Source organism: Xyrauchen texanus, chromosome 36 (genome assembly GCF_025860055.1).
Source record: "Xyrauchen texanus isolate HMW12.3.18 chromosome 36, RBS_HiC_50CHRs, whole genome shotgun sequence".
NCBI classification, from domain to species: domain Eukaryota; kingdom Metazoa; phylum Chordata; class Actinopteri; order Cypriniformes; family Catostomidae; genus Xyrauchen; species Xyrauchen texanus.
In genome coordinates, this window is record NC_068311.1 from 26,997,999 (window position 1) to 27,019,214 (window position 21,216).

Below are 21,216 nucleotides of genomic sequence, written 5' to 3' on the forward strand. Positions count from 1 at the left end.
TAGTTATTTGTGTGCAGTGCAAGTTAAGGTTTGTAAACTAAGTAAGTGTTAATTAACTTTCAGATTAATAACTAATGTCTATGAGGTCCAGACTGGATTAACTGCAGAAGTTCACGTAGATGCATTGTCCTTTGTTAGTTGGCTGATGAAGGCTTTTGTTGACAATTAAATGATAGTCTATGTATTCCATTTTAAGGGTGTAGTCCATCAATATACAAAGGTGATGCAGGCAGAGATCAGTGAGGTGCGTCACAGTTCAACCGGCAGGTCATTTCGGTGAGGTTCGGTTGGGTCCATCCAAAATCCGTGGTTCAGGCAGTGGCATATGAAGTATCCAATGTCTTAAAGTTGGAGTTGGCACCAGTTCCTCCTCTGAAGTCCATAATAAAAGACTAAAGTGAGCTCTGAGGTTGTTAGTCGATGGTATATTGGTATATAGAGGAAGACATTAAGTACACAATCTTGTACATTTGTCTTTCTGTCCGATTTTTAATACTTTTTTGCTTTAAATCAAAGTTTGTTAAAAATTTGATTCACCTCGGAGCTGGTTGGTTTAGTTTGTGGCTTATGAAGGATTTAATGAAATCCTTATGGAAAAAATTACTGGGAAAAACACTTCCGGAACTAAGACGGCTAAAAAACTGAAAGTGCGCTTTTGCACTCTTTTGGCTTAAAAGGATACCTCTGATAATAATTGGTTATTTATGCAGGAGATGGCAAATTTTATTTTCGAGGAGACAGCAAACCAGTGCTAAAAGACAAGCAGCATGTTTTGTATTCACGCCCATTTGTTTTGGCTGTCTTTAGTAAAGGCCACGACAGTGTTGATTGATCCAGTATATTAAAATCACCCAGCGTACCTCTAAAACAACAGCAGGACAGCTCCAGCAAAGACACAAGCTTGGCCATCATATGACACTCAATATCGCTGTCTGTGAGCAATCCCTTCTTTTCCTCAACCAAACCGATCCCATTCACATCTATTTTCCTTCCTAAACTCACTATCTGTCCTTCCCCCACCCCCCTGAAAGCATCCCAGAGTGTTTGTGTTTGTGTGTGCATGTGTGTGTGCGCGCGTGTGCATGTGTGTGTGTGTATTCTTTTTTTTGAGACACAATCAATTTGGCTTTTAAAATGTCTATCGATTTTTGTTCCCGAGACAGACCCCAGCTTGCTGGAGCGATGCTTTGATTGCTGTGCGAGTAATTACTGTTATTATTTATGCATCTGGGTGAAATGGCAGGACTTAACATTCCCTGTACATGAGGCCACAGGCAATCAACAGACAGAAAGCACCTGGAGAGGCAAGAGGCTCAAGAGAGGAAGAGAGATGGGGAAATCATTTTTTGTGTGTTTTATACCTTGCAGTACACCACAATAGCTGCATCCAAAATCCTTTTATAGTATGTACAGATTTCAGGGTTCCCGCACCTTTTGGCCAATTAGTTTCTGTGAAGTGACTTTTCCATGATTTTTCCAAGTCACTTGATGACTTTAAGATTGACCTCTTTCTATGACTTTCCCAGGTCTAGAAATCCCTATTTTAAAATTCCAGATATTTCAGGTTTTACACGACCATGGGGACCCTGTTAATTCAATGGCAACTTTATTTCTTGACCATTGATTCGATGAAGACCTTACTTCTTGACCGTTGATGAAGTATGTTCTGTAGGTCTCACCTGTGAAAGGCCAAGGTAGATGGAGACAGTCTCAGAGATATAAAGGAATCTGCCTTCTTGACTGACAACGAACACAAATCCATCCAGAGACTGCAAAGAGAAAAACACACTGAAACAAAAACATATAAGGCATTTTGACACTATATATTAAACCTGGGTTTAGTGATGTTTGTTATTTTGAAACGGGGTAAACAATGGATTTTAAACCTGGGTTACTATCTCTAAATTACGATGGCAAAGATATACAGTGTGAAACAATGCAGGATGTTGCAGCTAGTTGTATAGTAATATACAACCAATCATAAACTAAACTATTTTAGCCACTTTAAATAATCATGAAAGTTTCACAGTTGTAGAAACTTTAATTTGCGGTTTAATTTCAACATTTTACTACAATTGTATTACTTATTTATTTTGTACTGCTTTTTGCTATTATTTTCTGTACATTTAAAGGAATAGTTCACCCAAAAATCTAAATTCGGTCATCATATACTCCCCCCTCATGTCTTTCTAAACCTCTGTGACTTTCTTTCTCCCTAAAAGGAGGAATTTTTAAAGAACGTTCCATTTGCTGATTTAACACTTGTTCAAATGTTCATGTGAGAACTTTTGAACAAGTGTTAAATCAGCTGTTTCTTGTTTCCTCAAACCCTTGACCATGATCACGCACAATTAAGTTATGGTGGAAAGTCAAGATACTTGCAGTGAAATAGCTTAAATGTTCAGTTGTTTCTCCAAAACACCTATCGTATGTCTTCAGAAGACTTGGAATATAATGCACAAGTCGAATGGACTACTTTTATGTCACTGTTAGATTCTTTTTTTAAGCTTTAAAGTGAGTCACTGTAAACTGCTATTGTACTGAAATTAGCGAATGGGACATCCTTTAAAACAACTCCTTTTGTGCTCTGCAAAAGAAAGTCATACAGATTTGGAATAACATGGGTGAGTAATTGACAGCCTCGTTGAATTTTTGGGTGATCTAAAAGCAGATTTTCGTGGTGTCATTAACACCGATAAACAGGCAACAGGTTGGGTGCCCCTCATGTTCTGTACTTTTCCAATCAATATTATTTACCTTGTAACTATGCAAATAAGAATGCTAAGTATGACAATTAATTAATCACTAATCCAGGTTTAAGTATAAACAGTGTGAAACATTAAACGTTAATGACATAAACAACAGCATCAAAGCAGAAATGCACCCAAATAACACCAGATGAGAATCAGATCGATTTGAATGAGAGAAAACACAAATCCACCTTGCTTTAAAATAAACTCTTGTCAACCTTTTTATAGCCATCTGTATGAATTCAAGTGAAATTATACAGCCACTCTGTTAAAAAAACTCCTTTAAAGAATAATATTAATTGTAATAACACAGGCACGAATGAGAAGTGGAGTGGGCACTTTGTTTAAAACTGATTGATGTTGTAACGCTGGAAATTTATGCAAGTAACGAGTTCACTATGCAAATGAGAGTGGACGGGAATGGTGGAAATAAAGCGCAATTATCTAGTTATTACTGACAGAGAGGACGAGACAAAGAATCATAGGGATTTTCAGAAGTGTTAATTTGATTTCTATCAGTGCACTTTTTCTCTGCCATTTGTCTCAAGGTAACCTTCTAATAGCATTGTGTCTGTCTTTTACAATTTTTCACTGGGGTCAGAGGGGGCACATTCCAGTACATATGGGTAGTTGGCAAATTATTATATATATGCCTTCACTAATTATTATGATATTATTAATAATATATATAGTATACTATTATTATTATTATTATTATTATTATTAAGTAAATAGTACTCATTTTACAGTCTCTCAATTTATATGAGGTCATAAATGCTGCACTAAAATAATTATAAAATAATTAACAAAATGCTTAAAAATAGGTTTTTATTATGTTTAGCATGTCAATGTCCCAAAAGTACAGTATTTAATGTAATCTACCCATAGTGTATTGATCAGTTTAAACAGCTCATTTACAAAAATGTATCTGTCTGAGAATATCTGCTGTAAAACACTTACATTTAAATGTCTAATTACATTTTAAACATTTCAGTGGCCCCATAAAGTATTTGTACAATGAAATTACAATTCAATTCATGAATGAGATTGCATTAGATGACACAACATCAAACAGAATCTGTAGAAGTGTAAAGTGGCAATTGAAAAAATTATGCTAACTTTGCAGTTACTTTGAACCAACTGGTCTCAAGGTGATTTTTAGTAGATGTTCTTACAGGTGTCCTTGCATAGTAACTACAGGTGTAGTTTTTCCACATTAACAATGGACATGTTCCACTAACACTGACAACCAATATATAAAAAAACTTTTGCCTTCATTGTGAAGTATAGCTATTGTTTTATCATTTAAAACCTAAATAATATAATTGTGAAATGTTTTGCTTATAAATGTGCTTGTGCTATCTTTTATTTTTATATTTTGCTATTATTACAATGACATTCATACATTAAGTGTGACTTAAGGGACCAAATACTTTTTAGACACTGTAACAGTCATCATTTTACAATGAAACAAGAACATTTATTTCCACAAAATATATCCACATAATATGACTAGAATTAATAACAATGACTTATACATATGTTATATATATATGTGTGTGTGTGTGTATACTGTACACTTCTGTGTATGTTTACCTGTAGTAGATGAGCTCCAAGATGCTGCTCAAATATGTCTTTGATCAATGAATGACTTGTTCTTCTCACTACACCAAAACAAGACATTAGCACAGATGAGAACATTTCAATGTCTTGAGTTAAATGTATTTATATCTTATTCTTATAGCATAACAATTAGCTTTATGTAATTTGTCACAGAGTAAATTAAATTACATTACAATCTACATTAACCCTTAGGTCCGCAATAAAATAAAATGCATGTAGGCATTATGACCAAAACTGAACAAGTGCTTTGAAATTTGTAGACAAATCTAAGTGTTCTGTTCTGATAATTTATTAGTAATTTTGCTTTGTACATATTTTTGTAATCAGTAAAAACATCAAACTGGATTGGGTTCAGATCGGTGCAAAAAGTCATCCATATTTGGGCAGAGAGACATGTGATTAGAGACTGTTACACATGGCCAACAGGAGATGGCGCCAAGTACATAACACAGACACAATGATGACTCAAATGGCACAGAATGAAAATCATTCTGTAAAATCTTTTAAATAAAACCATGTCTGCATGCTATGCAAACCTTTAATCATTGTTGTGTTTGCATGTGTAAAGAGTTCTTATGTACAATTATTTTTATAGTTTTATTTGTTCGGAGAGGCTTTTGGACACTTGGAGACATTTCTTTGGACACTAGGATAAATCATATTTGTAATGCTATAACTTTTGATTGATTTGTCATATCAACACAAAATTTTACTTAGTAACAGTTGAAACGATTGGGAAAAAAACAAAAGCAGTTTTTCGAGCCACCTTATTTATACCCTGAGGTATATAATGTAAAATCAGAAAAACAAGAACAAAAGTAAATGTTTGCCTCAAGTTTTTGTGATTTTTTTTGAGATTCTTAGGTTGAGAGGCTCAGAATTGTATCAATCTATTATCATTAAAAAAATATTTTCAATAATGAAATTTGTTGATATGGCAAAAACGTATTTACCAAGAACCTACATACTATAAATAGACATATACTGTACATTAAAGTGATAATAGTGTCAATGTTATTTGATCATAACCATAAAAAACCTTATCTCTTCAACATAAACTTTAAAATGTTTTACAAAATATTCTTAAATTCTCATTAAAGGGATAGTTCACACAAATTTTTTTTTTTATATTTATTTATTTGTGATTACATCGCTCGAGAAGACATATATTAAACCAGAGGTCTTTAGAGGTCTTGTCACCATTCACTTGCATTGAAAGGACCTACAGAGCTGAAACATTCTTCTAAAAATCTTAATTTGTGTTCAGCAGAAGACAGAACGTCATACACATCCGGGATGATATGTGGGTGGGTAAATGATGGGAGAATTGAAATTTCTGGGTGAACTTCAAGAAGGCATCTTGACAGCAAAGTCACATTATATGGTTATACAGGACAAATAAATTTCTACTAGGATTAAACTGTTTTCAATACACCTACTTCATCGCTGGTGTTTCAGAGAAACTATCAAAGACAGCGAGTGTTAGAACCGCTGCTGTTTATTGGCCTGATAACACCAACAGAGACATGCTAATTCACCCTCTTGACACAATAGCATCCTGGGCTGCTTGTCATCACAAAATAAACAAATTTACAAATCACAAAAATTACATTCATGGTGCATTTAAAACATGCCTCACTTGATCTTACACTGAAAGCCCTTTTGAAATTCCCTGCACTCACAGCAGGTTGTGTGTGTCTGCGTGTGTGGCTGAGATGCTTGTAGAAATCAATAACTGTTTTGTGAGGAGAATGACAGGATTGTTCTGAGTTACTACTTAAAAGGACACAGACTGCAAGCCTCTTTATTGTTTCTTCTCTTTAATGTTCCCGCCATAATATACTGTAAAGTCCGAACCATACTTTACCTAAGTACTGTACATGAACGCAGATGCTTCTAGCTATGCAAGGTCAATTTTGTGCGTTGTTGTATTTCGAAATGTGTCAACCCACAATTCAAAACACAACGCAAGTACGTGTTGCTGCAGGGGGGCGAAAAGGTCAACATTAGTATGAAATGTTCGGTTCTGCGGTGAGTTTTCTCTTTCAAGTCAGTAACAAACCTCAGTACTACAGATGGTGATAGAGTTACCTTTAAAAGTTGTGCCATAAAACCGCATGTTATTATTCAGGTAAATTGCTATAAATATATTGACTTTAGCTTATTAGCAATATTCTCTTTAAACCGTTACTCTGTCATTACAGTAGTTGACTAGAGAAACCTCACCATGGAAGCGGACAGTTCACCCTAATAACGCCCCTTGTGGCAACGTTGAGAATGCAACGCTTACATGCATTGTGTAATAAATTGTGGTCTTATATATTTTGGAATACAACTGTGCAAAAAAATTTAGCTTGCATAGCTTGAAGTGTCTGCAATCACTTCTTGCATAGAGCACGTTTTGGACTTGGGTATGTTCAGCTGAACCACATGTTAGCAATGCGTTGGTCAAACACTCGTGTCTGTTTCTGGCCAAAGTGTGCACCTGACAAAGTATACACTCATCTCACTCATACAGAAAGGAATAATTCACACAAAAATAAACAGTTCTCTGTGGACCACAAAATATAAATTTTCCAGAATGTCGGAGCTGCTCTTTTCCATACAATGTAAGTTAAAGGAACGTGCAGTAGAAAAATTAAAATGACCAAAAAAAGTTGTCCATATGACTTGTGTGCTCTATTTCAACACTTCTGAAGCCATACAATAGTTTTGCGTAGACGAACAGACAAATTTAAGTCATTATTTACTAAACAAATCTTCCCCAAATTAAATTATAAGATATTCAACAACCAATGGCATCAATGCAGTTAAACTTGCTGTACCATTTCTTGACCTGTCAAATTTGAATATGCAGAAGTGCAAATGTTATTTAAGAGCAGCAAGGGAGAAAGATTTTCAGATAATACCAACTTAAACTTCTGACTGTTATTCACACAAAGCTAACATATGGCTTCAAAAGGCTTGGAATATAGCAAACAAGTCATATGGACTACTTTAATGGTACTTTTTGTCATTTTTGTCGATTAGTCCCCAATCACTTTTTATGTATGGAAAAGAGCATAGTGAACATTCTTCGAAACATCTCCCTTTGTGTTCCACAGAAGAAAGAAAGTCATAAAGGTGAGTAAATGATGAAAGAATTTCCTTTTTGGGTGAACAATTCCTTTAACACTGGAAGAAAACACATCATAACACACAATCGCAAACAAACGTGTCCCTGCACCCTAACCACACACCCCAGAATGCAGTGGCGCTATAAAAATGGGGTCCCCTCACAGGAATATCAATGAGTCTGCCCCATTCAGAGGCCTGAAAAGGGGGATTGGCGCAGAGGACGGGATCACCACTCAGTACTTGTGGTGTGTATGAGTGTGTGTTTGAGGTAAGGATGGTACACAGAGCGCTGGTTGTTTGTCTTTGGGGGTCACATGCACGATGGTGATTGAATAGGTTAAAATCTCCATCCTCCCCACCCCCACCCCCCACCCAAACACAGAGGGTCTTCCCACAGAGACTGTGAGTGATGCAGTCCAGCTATAGGGTAGAGCTGACAGGAGTCATACTCCCTGATGGATGGACAATGGCCGGCCCCTCATTTCCCAAAGTCAGCCACAACAGTATAGGCTAATGCAAAGTTGAACCGGGCCCAATAGGGCGGAGGTTAAAAATGACGACGTTGTTTCTCAGCCTTGGGGTAAACAGGATCTATTAAACAAAGCAAATCAAACTTTTTAACATTAGTTCATTTACACATTATATACGAAGAGTTGTCAAAAGTATTTTTCCTGTCTTTTTTAATTATATTATTATATTTAATATTATCAGCCTGATCTTATGAAAATTACATGACTGAGGCATACTTTTAGCAAAATGTCATTACATGTATCACAGCAGTTCTGAGGGGAAATATCCACTGAGTGGCTCTAAAATCAAGTTGTATGTTCTCCCAAAAAGATGAGGTGCTCTATCAAGTTTTAAAAGAACAATCTGACCTTCTTAACCTAACCTTAAACCTAACCGATAGTGTTATATAAAGCAAATGTCAGATGAAAAACAATTTCTGAAGCAACCACATAATTTTATGGTCTTTCTATGGCACTTTCAACTCATGTGCTCATTGGATAGTGAGCAACGCTCTATCCAATTTAATGATGCTTAAACAAGCTCATAGATGTAGTTGGTTATGTAATGCAAACATTGAAATTTATCGTCACACAAGTCATGCACTACATGTAAATGAGTTTTGATGTCGTAAGATAGCATTGTGTAAGGAACAGGATGAAAAGTATGCGTTTATGAACTGACAATCTGCCGTTTTATTCGTGATTTGTGTAAAAAGTGAATGCAAGTCATTGTTGTTGTAGCGCCTCTAATGATTATTTCACCAGGAAACTGACGTGGTACAACAAGCCACATAAAAGTCATTCAGCAAAAATATGGGTTAAGTAATGTAATTCTATGAGAGCAGGTTGGTCTTACTGCATGTTAGCAAATGTCTCACTTATTTCTGTTTTTATTTGTCCAAAGGAATTTTAGGAGAAACATCTGAGACAAAGTTGATATTTTAAAGGGAGCATAACCAATATATCCACATTCTCCTGCAACCTCTGAGTAATAAGACCAAAATCTGCAATTAAAAGCCAGAGATCTTAATATAAATGTTTGTCATCAAATTCTTCCAAGACTAAAATAGGGTTAGGGTTAGATCATGTAGTCATGAACACCTAACCCTAATCCTAACCCTTTCACTGTGTTAACCCTGAGTGTCCATATTCATTTCTCTAAATTCTAACTAACAATTGTTTTTGGTGAAACATCAGATGTAAAGTTGATATTTTAAATGAAACATATTTTAAATGAACCCAAATTCCCCTTATCTATGAGAGAACCTTTGAGCACTAATATTTTCTTCTGGGCTGTATTAGTCACTGCTTGACTTATGGGTCAACTATGAGGATCTTTTCTAAATCAACCTTCCACCACAATAAAGAACAAAATAACTAGAGCAATTATTCTTTCATCCTCACTCCTGATCTCTTTCATTTATTTGCTCTCAGTCTTTCTCCTTCTCTTTCCCCTCTCCCCCCTCCTTCAAGCCAACAACATTTAAACCAAGTTAGAAGGTTACTATGGGAACTGCAAGGTTGGCCTTTTATTCTGCATTAGTTTGCTCAATCCAGTTGGCTGATGGGAATCGTAGGCTGATCACCAAGCAACTTATTTACAGGGTTATGGACGAAGCCCCCCCTCACCCCACCTCGTGAATGAAGACAAGAGGAATGAGTCTCAGACAGATGGAAAGAGAGGGAGAAAACGTCTCCAGTCGCAACGTCCCTCTCCGCTGCAATTATCCTTTCACTCTACTGTCTCTCCCTCCCTCTCTCAGCTGTTACCTCTCTTCTAGCACGGTCGAACATAATTTGAGTGCAATTAACGTCCCTTAAAAGCCCTCAGTGCTTTAAATGCTTGAAATTAGGAGAGAGAGACAGACACTGAAAGCTGGCAGGAGGGAGAGTAAGAGAAACGAATGAAAGGAGAACGCAAAAGACTGTGTCAAAGAAAGAAAGACCGAAAGAGAGCAAAACAGGAGCAAATGTGTGAAATTCTTAATTTCTCAAAATTCAAAACTGTAATAAAATACAATTTTGCAGATTCATTTATATAAAGCGGCAAAGAATATTTAAGGTATTCATGTATTCCATGGGATTTTAACCTTTGACCTTGGCATTGTTAGTGCCTTGCTCTACCAGTTACAATAGCCCTGATATCTAATGCTACAATACCCAATGCTTATAATATTTTGTAGTTAATAGATACATTTAGGGAATTGTTAAAAAAAACAAAACAATTCTGTTATAATTAGTTCCACACCCATATGACTTTCTTTCTTGTGTGAAACACAAATGATTTAATGACTATCGCAGTCCTTCTTTTCAATAAAATGGCAGTTGATAGTGCCTCAATTTAAAACTTAAAAAGGACCAAATAGTGGTCAACGCGACTTGTGTGTCATATTCCAAGTCTTCTAAAGGCATACAACAGGTTTTGGTAAGAAACAGATTTAGCTAAGATTTTTAGAAATATATCTGAGCTCTGTTGGTCCTTCCAATGCAAGTGAATGGTGACCAGATCTTTGAATCTCCAAAAACCATATAAAGGCAGCATAAAAATACTCATAAACCATAAATCTCCACTTTCACTTTCACAATGTGGAAAGAAAGTGAAAGTGGAGATTTATAGTACACAACATTTTTTATATTGATCTGTTTCTCACCCACACCTATCATATCACTTCTGAAGACATGGATTAAACCGCAGGCCAGTCGAATTACTGTTATGTGGCCTTTATTTGATTTTTGGAGCTTTAAAGGTCTAGTCACCATTCACTTGCATTGTATGGACCTATAGAGCTGAAATGTTTTTCCAAAATATTTGTTTGTGTTCAGCAGAATAAAGAAAGTAATCCACATCTGGGATGTTTTTGAGAGAATTTAACATTTTATTTAAAATTGTATTTTTGGGTGAACTATTCCTTTAATAACCAGATTTTTTCATTTTCAAAAGATGATGTGAGTGGTGCTTGCCCATGCTAAAATATGGCTAATATGTTGACGGAGTTGGCCTTTCCTACTATTTCAAAATTGTCAAAGTTAAAATGTTCAAAGTAAGTCTATGGGGGTTTTTTTCTCATCAGGTTTATCGTCCGCTTGGCAACAAACGTAATTCTGATCATTTAGAAAAGTATTAGCTCACCTCTCCACAACAAGCCACACAATTTGAGGTATCATCAATGTCACAGTTTGTAGAATTAACAGTGCTGAAGTTTAAAGGGATAGTTCACACACCAAAAAAAAATTATTTCATCATTTACTCACCCTCATGTTGGTCCAAGCATGTATGACCTCAGTCACCATTTACTTTGCTTGCATCTTTTTTCTTTCTTTAACAAGGCTGTCAGTCTCTATCATTCTGCCTAACATCTACTTTTGTGTTCCACTGAAGAAATAAAGTCATATGGTTTTGGAACAACATGAGGGTGAGTACATGACAGAATAAAATTTTTTAGGTGAACTATTCCTTTAATGATTAGGGTTGTTGATTTATCCCATGTACCTAAAGTATGAGCAATATTAACAGTGACGCTTGCCTCAATAGTGAGTAAGCAGCACTAATAGCGAGAAAAAGAAAAAAAAAAGGCTTGTTTTGTACTTGATCCGCCGCACACACTGAGGGCTAATATATGTGCATGTATCCTTTTAAGGGCCATAGGTCTGATGGTCTGACATAAAAGTTTTAATCACCCCATTATACATAAAGCCTGCAAAACTGCACACACACACACACACACACACACACACACACACACACACACACACACACACACACAAACATGAACACAGCATATAAAGAGATATAAAGTATAACTTTTTTTGTGTCACAGCCATTTTACTTTTCTTCTTGTCCCTCATCGTCCCTCCATTACTCCTCTGCTCCCCCTGCTCCCTATCCCTTGTTCCCTCTCTCTTCCTCCCTCTCTTTCACTCTCGCCCCGTGTGAAGGTCATGCAATTGATTTTTCTCTGTCTATTCATTTTTCAGTCCTGATTTTGAAACGTGGGAAGCAGACAAAAGCCAAAAGCATATCCCCCACCCACTCCAAACACACAAAGTGACTCCAACTCCAACTTCACAGTGAGATCAGTCTGTTGTGTTATAATCATTTTTATATTAACCTACCTCTAAATGTTGGATAAAAACTGTGGTTGGATGCTTTACATTTCAGTCAGAAAATCTCTTCCTGTCCAAGTTGGGGGTTCTTGGCCAGAATAAACTGCAAGACTTCAATGTTATTTAATTCCCAATGTCGTTAAATTTTTTTTATGAAATGCCTTGTGATCCTGGTAACTTTCACATGATATGTGCAAAGGACATGACAAAACATTTTTGAGTTTTTTTCCCTGATCATTTTGTTATTGTGTTAATGCCAACGCCATACATTTAGCCAAAGGTGTGTATTTTTTGGGAGAATTTTGATATTTCAAGCTCAGTTCCTAAACTACATCTATAATACACTGTTAACAGAAAATAGTTAAGTTACACACAAAAATTTCACCATTGAATCCCATTAAAACTGCAATAATTGATACCAGTGCCATTAAAGTGTAAAAATCATGAATTCTATTGTATTTCATTCCAGAGCCCTCGCTTCAAAATTAGAAATGTTAATATTGTCAACCAGATGGCTCCATATTTCTCATGTTTAACCTATGGAGCAAATACATCTGCTTTTTCCCTATTTTCTGTTTGGTGTATTATAGAGCACCTCAGGCCAATTTAATAAATGACGCAGCTAAAATTGTGTGGGTGTGTTGATATGGATGTCAGAGTGTGTTTTGTATGTGTGTATTGAGAAATATGTGTGTGTGTGTGTGTGTGTGTGTGTGTGTGTTAAAAACAACAGTGGCATTATATAAACAAACTGGCATTTAATGGGTTAAATCCCTGAAAATAAATGAATATTTGGTAGTCATTTGTTTTTGTTTTTTGACGCAAACATTTTTGTTCTCGAAGGACCTCTGAGTAACTTTTTTAATTTATGCACAAGAGCCAATTCAGTGCGATTAATTATAATAAAAATTATGTGTTAAAAAATGTAATGCAATTAATCATGTCCCCTGACCGTAATAAGGAACATTCTTACCAACTGAGCAACTCAAGCTTGAAGTACAACTGAAAGCGTCCAGATTGACGAATTTAACTACAAAATGGATCACTGTGGACTGTAGGCCATTGATAGGCTTGTGTTCAATAATATGGAAATAAATAATATATTCTATTCTAAAGCCACTTTTTGTATCGTCTTATCAATGCTTTACTCTTCTGCCAAAATAATGTAATGCATTTTAATTACATGAATTATACTTACTTAAATAAATATTTTGGGTTCAATACAAGTTAAGCTCAGTCAACAGCATTTGTGGCATAATGTTGATTTCCATAAACATTTATTTAGACTCGTCCCTCATTTTCTTTAAAAAAGGAAAAATCAAGGTTACAGTGAATCTCTTACAATAGAAGTGAATGAGGCCAATTTTTGGAGGTTTAAAAGGCAGAAATGTGAAACTTATAAATTTATAAAAGCACACATCAATTATTCTGTTAAAACTTGTGTATTATTTGAGCTGTAAAGTTGTTTAAATCATATTGTTTTACAATCGTTGTAGGGTTTAAGGGTTTGTTGACATTACATCTTCATGGCAACAAAGTTGTAAAACTGGATATATCTTTACAAAAAATGGTTAGTAAGCAATATTATCACACTAAACTATGTTAACATGCATATTGTTTATGTCTTGTTGCTATACTTTTAAGGAAGTGAGTATTTTAACGTTTATGGATTGGCCCCATTCACTTCAATTGTAAGTGCCTCACGCGGAAACCAATTTAGATGTTACCACATGAAGCACACTTTTTAGATTAACATTTATTTTCTGTGTAGAACAGTGCCATTTAAAAAAGCATGATTTAGACTTCACAGCTTAATTAAAAACCATGTTTTACTGAATAATTTATGTAATTGCTTTTACAAAAATATTTTTTTGCTTTTTCTTTAACTACAAGCTGTCTACAAACTACAAAAATCTGGCACCGCAAGACCAAAAAGATACCTACAAAGATACCACAATTTAGTGAGTCTGTATAAATACATCATTTAATTAATGGGTAAAGATTGTCGTGCCTTTTCTGTGTCACTTGATAGTTTTTATTAATAGTTTAATTATGTATGAGCTGGTATTCATGGACGTGACCTTTATACTACAGATAAATGTAGAGCATGAGGTGTCTAATGTAACTAATTAAATAACTCTTCTAAAACATAAATTAAAGGGATATGGTACTTCAAAATGTTTTATTCTGTCATCATTTGCTCACCCTTTTGTTGTTCTAAACTTGTATTTCTTCCTTTCCTCATTGGAACATAAAAAGAAATGCTAGACTAACCTCAGTCATCATTCACTTTCACAGTAAAAAAAATTCATGAAAGTGAATGGTGACTGAGGTTGCTTGGAAAAAAGAAGGACACACAAACACACGCTTATATAATGGCCTACAACATCAACAAAATGGCATCGTCTATCTCTACACATTCTGGCCTATATCATAGTTTCCTAGCTATTCACTTCCTCACAGGTGTTTATCCACACAAACACACATCTCATTGTTTCTGAGTTGTTTCCCCTCAGTAATAATAGCAATTAGACATCCCTTGTAATTACACACTCCTTGTTATATAGTTAATTTCTATAATTACAAATCACACGGATAATTTCTTCCACCCTTTGTGTTTCAGAGTGGGTATGTGAGAGACACAAGTTCCAAAACCTACCTAGACAGCATTTTTTTAGGCACAACATGACTCTCACTCCAAAAGGCAAAGTCTCCAAAAGGTAGGGAGCATAATAGTGCTGCCTCCTAATTTACTTAAGAATCTAATGCCAAACAGGATGTGTTCCTGCATTGCATCTGCACTATTTTAAATGTAGGCCTATGTTTTCATTTTTCAGAGCATCTTTGACCATTATGGTGAGCTCCACTGTTTTTTAGAGCCTTGTGCATGAGAGACACATTTCAAAGACAGAGCAGGAACTTTTTTCTTAAATAGTTTTGTATGGAGCTAAATTCATGACTAAAGTCTTTGAAAAATAAAAGCATGTTGAATTGCTCTTATCGAAATAAAATAAATGTAGTGAATTATCAGGCTGAAATTTAACATGGTTGTAATTCTAAGAACTGAATATTTCATTTGGAAACATTTCACAACTAATTTCATTATTAAAAATTTTACAATAAATACTCACCTTCCAAAGTTTGTTTCCAAAATATTCAGTTCATTTGAAAATACCATCCAGATTTTTTGAAAATTCGGCCCATTTTATTACGCATAGCAAAATTCACTTCCTCAAATTCAGTTGTTCAAATTCGGTTGGAAATTCAACCTTCCACATCCAGGAACTGCAGGAAAAGCAGCAGAGTGCTGATGCACAGTCTCAACCTGGTGCTATTCATTCTCACCAGTAGCTGGCGCAATGCAATCGGGTGTTGACTGCTGAAGACCAAAGCTATAGGTAGAGACAACAGCCATGTACATTTTGAATCTGCAACCTACTTGCAAAATTTCTTAGCCTATTTCTTAGACACACAGCCTGTTTTATTTAGCTGTCAGCTATCAAAATCTCTATCAAAAGGTGTGGCAAAGCTGAGCACAGTGCGACCCACTGGACCGGGTGGACAGATGCATATACGCTGTAGTGAAGCGCAGACCAGCATGTGGAGTGCATTGTCTTTTAAAAATGTTTATAAAAATATTGCCGACACATTGTCCAGTTTATTACATAACTCCGATGTTTGAAGAGCTGATTGCTTTGTAGGTAGTCATTACGTATAATGTAGTGGGGTGACCAGTCCCGAATTGGAAACTTTTTTTCAATTGAATTTATTTGTCCATGACTGGGTTTCCTGAGTCACTAAGTAGATGTTAATATTATTAAAGTAGTACTTAATCTCTATGGTGTGTTTCTCAAAAAGCATCAATGTAGTAAAGTAAAAACTAAAGAGGAAATGCCCTAAAGTCACATGTGCAACTTAAATGTATCATTCTCGTAAAAAATATATATTTTTAGATTTTATCCACAAGGCTTTGGGTGTGCCAAGGGATAACTGTGTTCAAGAACCGAAGCACAAAAAAAGTTAATTTTTTTGTAACTTTACTAACAATTGCCATCCACAAATGTACCATTTTTAGCACTAAATTTATTTTCTATTTAGCCCTGCATTACATTATAATTAATTTATTAGCCTAAACAAATTAATGACACTTTTATCAATGGATCTTGTAGGCCTGTTAATATATCCAAATATTAGGCTTAATAATTTGTCATAAAATGTGATTAAATTATTTTATAATTTATTTTCCAAAATCCAGAAGACAAATGCACAGGTAAATGAAGGGATAATTTGCACTAACTGACAAAACGTACTACACCAGGTTTGCATTCATTGATTCAAAAACTTTAGGAAAAAGAAATAAATGTGTGATGCATTTTATGAAATAGAAAAATGACAATACTGTGTGCATTCAGTTTCCAGCAAAGAAACAAACTTTTGGCAACATTAGAAACCCTTATTATGATTCACATTGAATGCGTTCACATTTCTATCATTAATCTCTATAAAGTTGAGCATCAATCGGAAACCCCATCTTACATATGTCATCATTATTTAATTTATTAAATGCTGTGATTGTCATTAACTTTCAGCATCTCAACAAGGTTACTTATTTCCAAGCTTGTCAGTATTTCTGCATTATTGTCATGTTGAGAAGACAAACTCCTGGACATTTTGGCCAAGGTTTCAGCACTGGACCGGACAGCTCCCGTAACGAAGCACTGAAGTTCTACTTTATAATGAGAAATCTAAGTGCTGTTTTGGGAAACAGGTGTTCTTTACGTAAAATAACAAGCAGCATTAAGATGATAATAAAAGTTTAAGTTCCAGCCTATATATATATATATATATATATATATATATATATATATATATATATATATATATATATATATATATATATATATAAATATATATTTTTTTATTTATTCACACTTAGGTCACAAATGTACTGGAGCCTATCCCAGGAACAAGTTTTGTAAAATAAAATTATCTAACATTAGAAAAGATGAAAACTGAGCTTTGACTTTTACAAATGAATATAGGCAGATATGTCTCTGCTAGAAATTAATATACTGTTAGCCTAGATAATATTATTTAAATATTTATAAAAATAATTATGCCTGTCAATAACATTTCTGATTTTACAAATCCTTTACTATGTAGAACGTCCTTGGTTTTTTGAAATTACTTACTTCAGCACCAGACATTAATACGCAGATATTAATTAGACGTAGTTCAGGAAATGCAAATAAAGAAATAATTTTCACCATGGTATAATGTTAAATAAAGTCAAGTCAATTTTATTTGTATAGCGCCTTTCACAACACACATCGTTTCAAAGCAGCTTTACAGAATATCAGCATTAACAGACGATAAGAACTGTAATGTCTATAAAGTCGATTAATCATCATTGTGTAATTTAGATAAAATATGAATTTTAATAGTGTTTATAAATAATTAAATGATAATTGTATTAATAACCCCAGTGAGCAAGCTGTAGGTGACTGTGGCAAGGAACACAAAACTCCATAAGATGTAGATTAATGGAGAAAAATAACCTTGGGAGAAACCAGACTCACTGTGGGGGCCAGTTCCCCTCTGGCTAACATTATGAATGTAATGTAAATATTAATTATGTATTTCTTTAACATAAATAAAGAAATATGTTCCAGCAAATCATTTTAATGGAATAATTGCATATTAATTTAATAAACTGTGGTCACCCTACTTCATTATGCCTATGTCTACCTACACAGCAATCAGAGATTCAGGGCCGGTTCTAGACATTGAGAGGCCCTAGGCAATTTCTTTTGGAGGCACCCTAGATGTTTTTTTTTGTTTGTTTGTTTGTTTTATTATAATTTTTTTTAACTTATTTTTATAATTTAATGAGGCATACAACAATGTGGTGGCTCATTCAAATAATTGCTTTAACAATCAGTTTAAAGCAGTACTCTTAACTGCTTTTTTACTGTATTTATTTGCAAGCTTTAGCAAATCTAATCAAAAGTCAAGTAGTTTTAGATTGTTCTTCCACAGAGGTGCTCATTTTTGTAGCCTGGTAACTTCTAAACAACACTTTGTTATCTAATAAAGTGATAAAAACCTGCACACCTCATAAGAGCTGCCAGCCAATCAGAATAGATTTTCTGAAATCTCTTGCAGATTTCATGTCATCTGAGACTGAAACTAAACCTTAGCATTGACCAAATTAAATTCACCTTCCAACATTCTTGACTTAATTGTTTAGTGTTTTACAAGTACAGAAACGAAATAGTGCAAAATAATCAATTCTAGATCCATACCACATTCTGAAATAATAATAACATACTTGTATTACTATTAATATTCATGTTCATAATCAATTCTAGCCATCTCTAAAACTGCAACACAACAAGAATATGCATTTTCCTATTTCCTGCTTTGTAGTAACACTACAAGAATAAATACAACCATTTTAATATATATTTTTATTAACATTCAGTATACATTATATTCATTATAATGTTATTATATTAATTATACATTATCTGTCAACTACTCTGAATAGTCCACTAGAGGAACACATGGCAAGGTGTTTCTACAAGAAATTCAGTGTTACAATGTCAAAGTTCAACATCTTAAGTTAGTTCTTGTTAAGTCTCACATCTATATAAAGGACTTGTTAGGCAAACAGAATAATATTTTGCAATTTATTTGATCGCCTCTCAATTTCTCCTGCTCTTTTTTTTGTGTACAGCTCATGAAATTATGGATTGCGTCTCTTGAGCGTGGCTGTGCGATACAGCGCAGAGGGAACATTAACTCTACCCAGAAGACGTGTCTGAGATTTAGTGATAGCAGAGTAGACATCAGACGCATTTCACAAGTTTTTTTGTTGAAACGGTTGCAACATTTGTGGATCTTCCCAGATATAAACAAAGCTTATTGATCACATGTGAATGGGTTAAAATTTCTAATCACAAGTTTTTAACTGCAGATGTGAGCACACTGCGCAGCTCTGAGCCTCGTTTCCCAAAAGCATCATAAGCCTAGATCATAGAATACTTATTAAGATTCATCTTAGTTTTGCCTCCTGTTTCCCAAGTAGTACTTGAAAATGCTTGTAGATTTACGAGTGCTCTGGAGTAATCCTACAGATAAGAGAATCTTAATTGACAAGGGCAACTTAAGCTTTAACGATTATCTTAACTAATGTCGCTCGTTATTGCACAATAGAGTAACACCTGTTTCCCAAACCAGCATGAATATCCATCATAATAAAGTTGAACTTAAGTGCTACGTTACGGGAGCTATCCAGTCCAAAGGTGCTGATCACTTTGGCCAGTATGTCCAGGTGTTTGTCTTCTCAACATGAAAATAAGGTGGAAATATTGACAAACATGCAGTTGTTTGTAACCTGGTCAAGGTGCCAAAATGAATTACCTAACAATTACAGAAGAAATTAGGCATTATTATGCATCATGCATTTTGATACTGCCTTGTAAAAAGTCTATAGCTGAGCCAATTTGAATCAGCCATTGGAGGAAGGAAGAAGAGGAGGAGGAAGAGAGAGAAGGAATCTCTCATTGCACACTCTCTCTCTAATCTCCTCTGTTAACCATATTTAAATTATTTATTAAGGCATATTTATGAAATTTTTAAACTGCATGGTTACATTACTCACATTTATTCTTAAATAATATGTTTAATAAGAACATATCGTATTTCTATTGCAATTTCAATTATGCCTATCAATGAAGGCTAATATAACGTTGTACTGTATTACATATATTGTAAATTTAGACCTATCACGTTGCATGCACAGACTGCGGAGACTGCCTATTGATTTCATAGTGATTTTTTCAATGCTTTTATCCTCTGAAATAGTTTTCAATAGCTTTTCAATTATCAAAATAATAAAATGTATTAAATGTCCTTTGTCTTTGATAAACTGTGAAAGATGCCAGAAAGATATGTTTAAGTTACACTTAACGGACTTACGAGTGGTTCAAGAGAATTCATTTACAAACGTTTTTATGAACTACTTAGATAACAATGCTTTTGGGAAACCTTAAGAGATTAAGTACTTCTTAAGTGCTACTAATGTCCTACTTAGTGCTTCGAGAAACCAAGCCAAGGTTAATAAAAATAATAATAATAATAATGCATAATAAATAAATATATATATATATATATATATATATATATATATATATATATATATATATATACAGTGAGGAAAATAAGTATTTGAACACCCTGCTATTTTGCAAGTTCTCCCACTTGGAAATCATGGAGGGGTCTGAAATTGTCATCGTAGGTGCATGTCCACTGTGAGAGACATAATCTAAAAAAAAATCCAGAAATCACAATATATGATTTTTTAACTATTTATTTGTATGATACAGCTGCAAATAAGTATTTGAACACCTGTCTATCAGCTAGAATTCTGACCCTCAAAGACCTGTTAGTCTGCCTTTAAAATGTCCACCTCCACTCCATTTAGTATCCTAAATTAGATGCACCTGTTTGAGATCGTTAGCTGCATAAAGACACCTGTCCACCCCATACAATCAGTAAGAATCCAACTACTAACATGGCCAAGACCAAAGAGCTGTCCAAAGACACTAGAGACAAAATTGTACACCTCCACAAGCCTGGAAAGGGCTACGGGAAATTGCCAAGCAGCTTGGTGAAAAAAGGTCCACTGTTGGAGCAATCATTAGAAAATGGAAGAAGCTAAACATGACTGTCAATCTCCCTCGGACTGGGGCTCCATGCAAGATCTCACCTCGTGGGATCTCAATGATCCTAAGAAAGGTGAGAAATCAGCCCAGAACTACACGGGAGGAGCTGGTCAATGACCTGAAAAGAGCTGGGACCACCGTTTCCAAGGTTACTGTTGGTAATACACTAAGACGCCACGGTTTGAAATCATGCATGGCACAGAAGGTTCCCCTGCTTAAACCAGCACATGTCAAGATCCCGTCTTAAGTTTGCCAATGACCATTTGGATGATCCAGAGGAGTCATGGGAGAAAGTCATGTGGTCAGATGAGACAAAAATAGAACTTTTTGGTCATAATTCCACTAACCGTGTTTGGAGGAAGAAGAATGATGAGTACCATCCCA

At 34.9% G+C, this 21,216-nt stretch overlaps 1 protein-coding gene across 1 annotated transcript in view; it reads right to left on the reverse strand.

Moving 5' to 3' along the window:
* The window catches only part of npas1 (neuronal PAS domain protein 1), a 74,603-nt gene that overhangs the window by 19,376 nt on the left and 34,011 nt on the right, over nucleotides 1-21,216 (reverse strand). The window contains exons 4-5 of the mRNA XM_052107488.1: nucleotides 4,347-4,414; nucleotides 1,680-1,769 (exon numbers count right to left, since the gene is read on the reverse strand). Of these exons, the coding sequence (XP_051963448.1) occupies nucleotides 1,680-1,769; nucleotides 4,347-4,414 (158 nt within the window). The remainder of the gene's footprint in view (nucleotides 1-1,679; nucleotides 1,770-4,346; nucleotides 4,415-21,216) is intronic.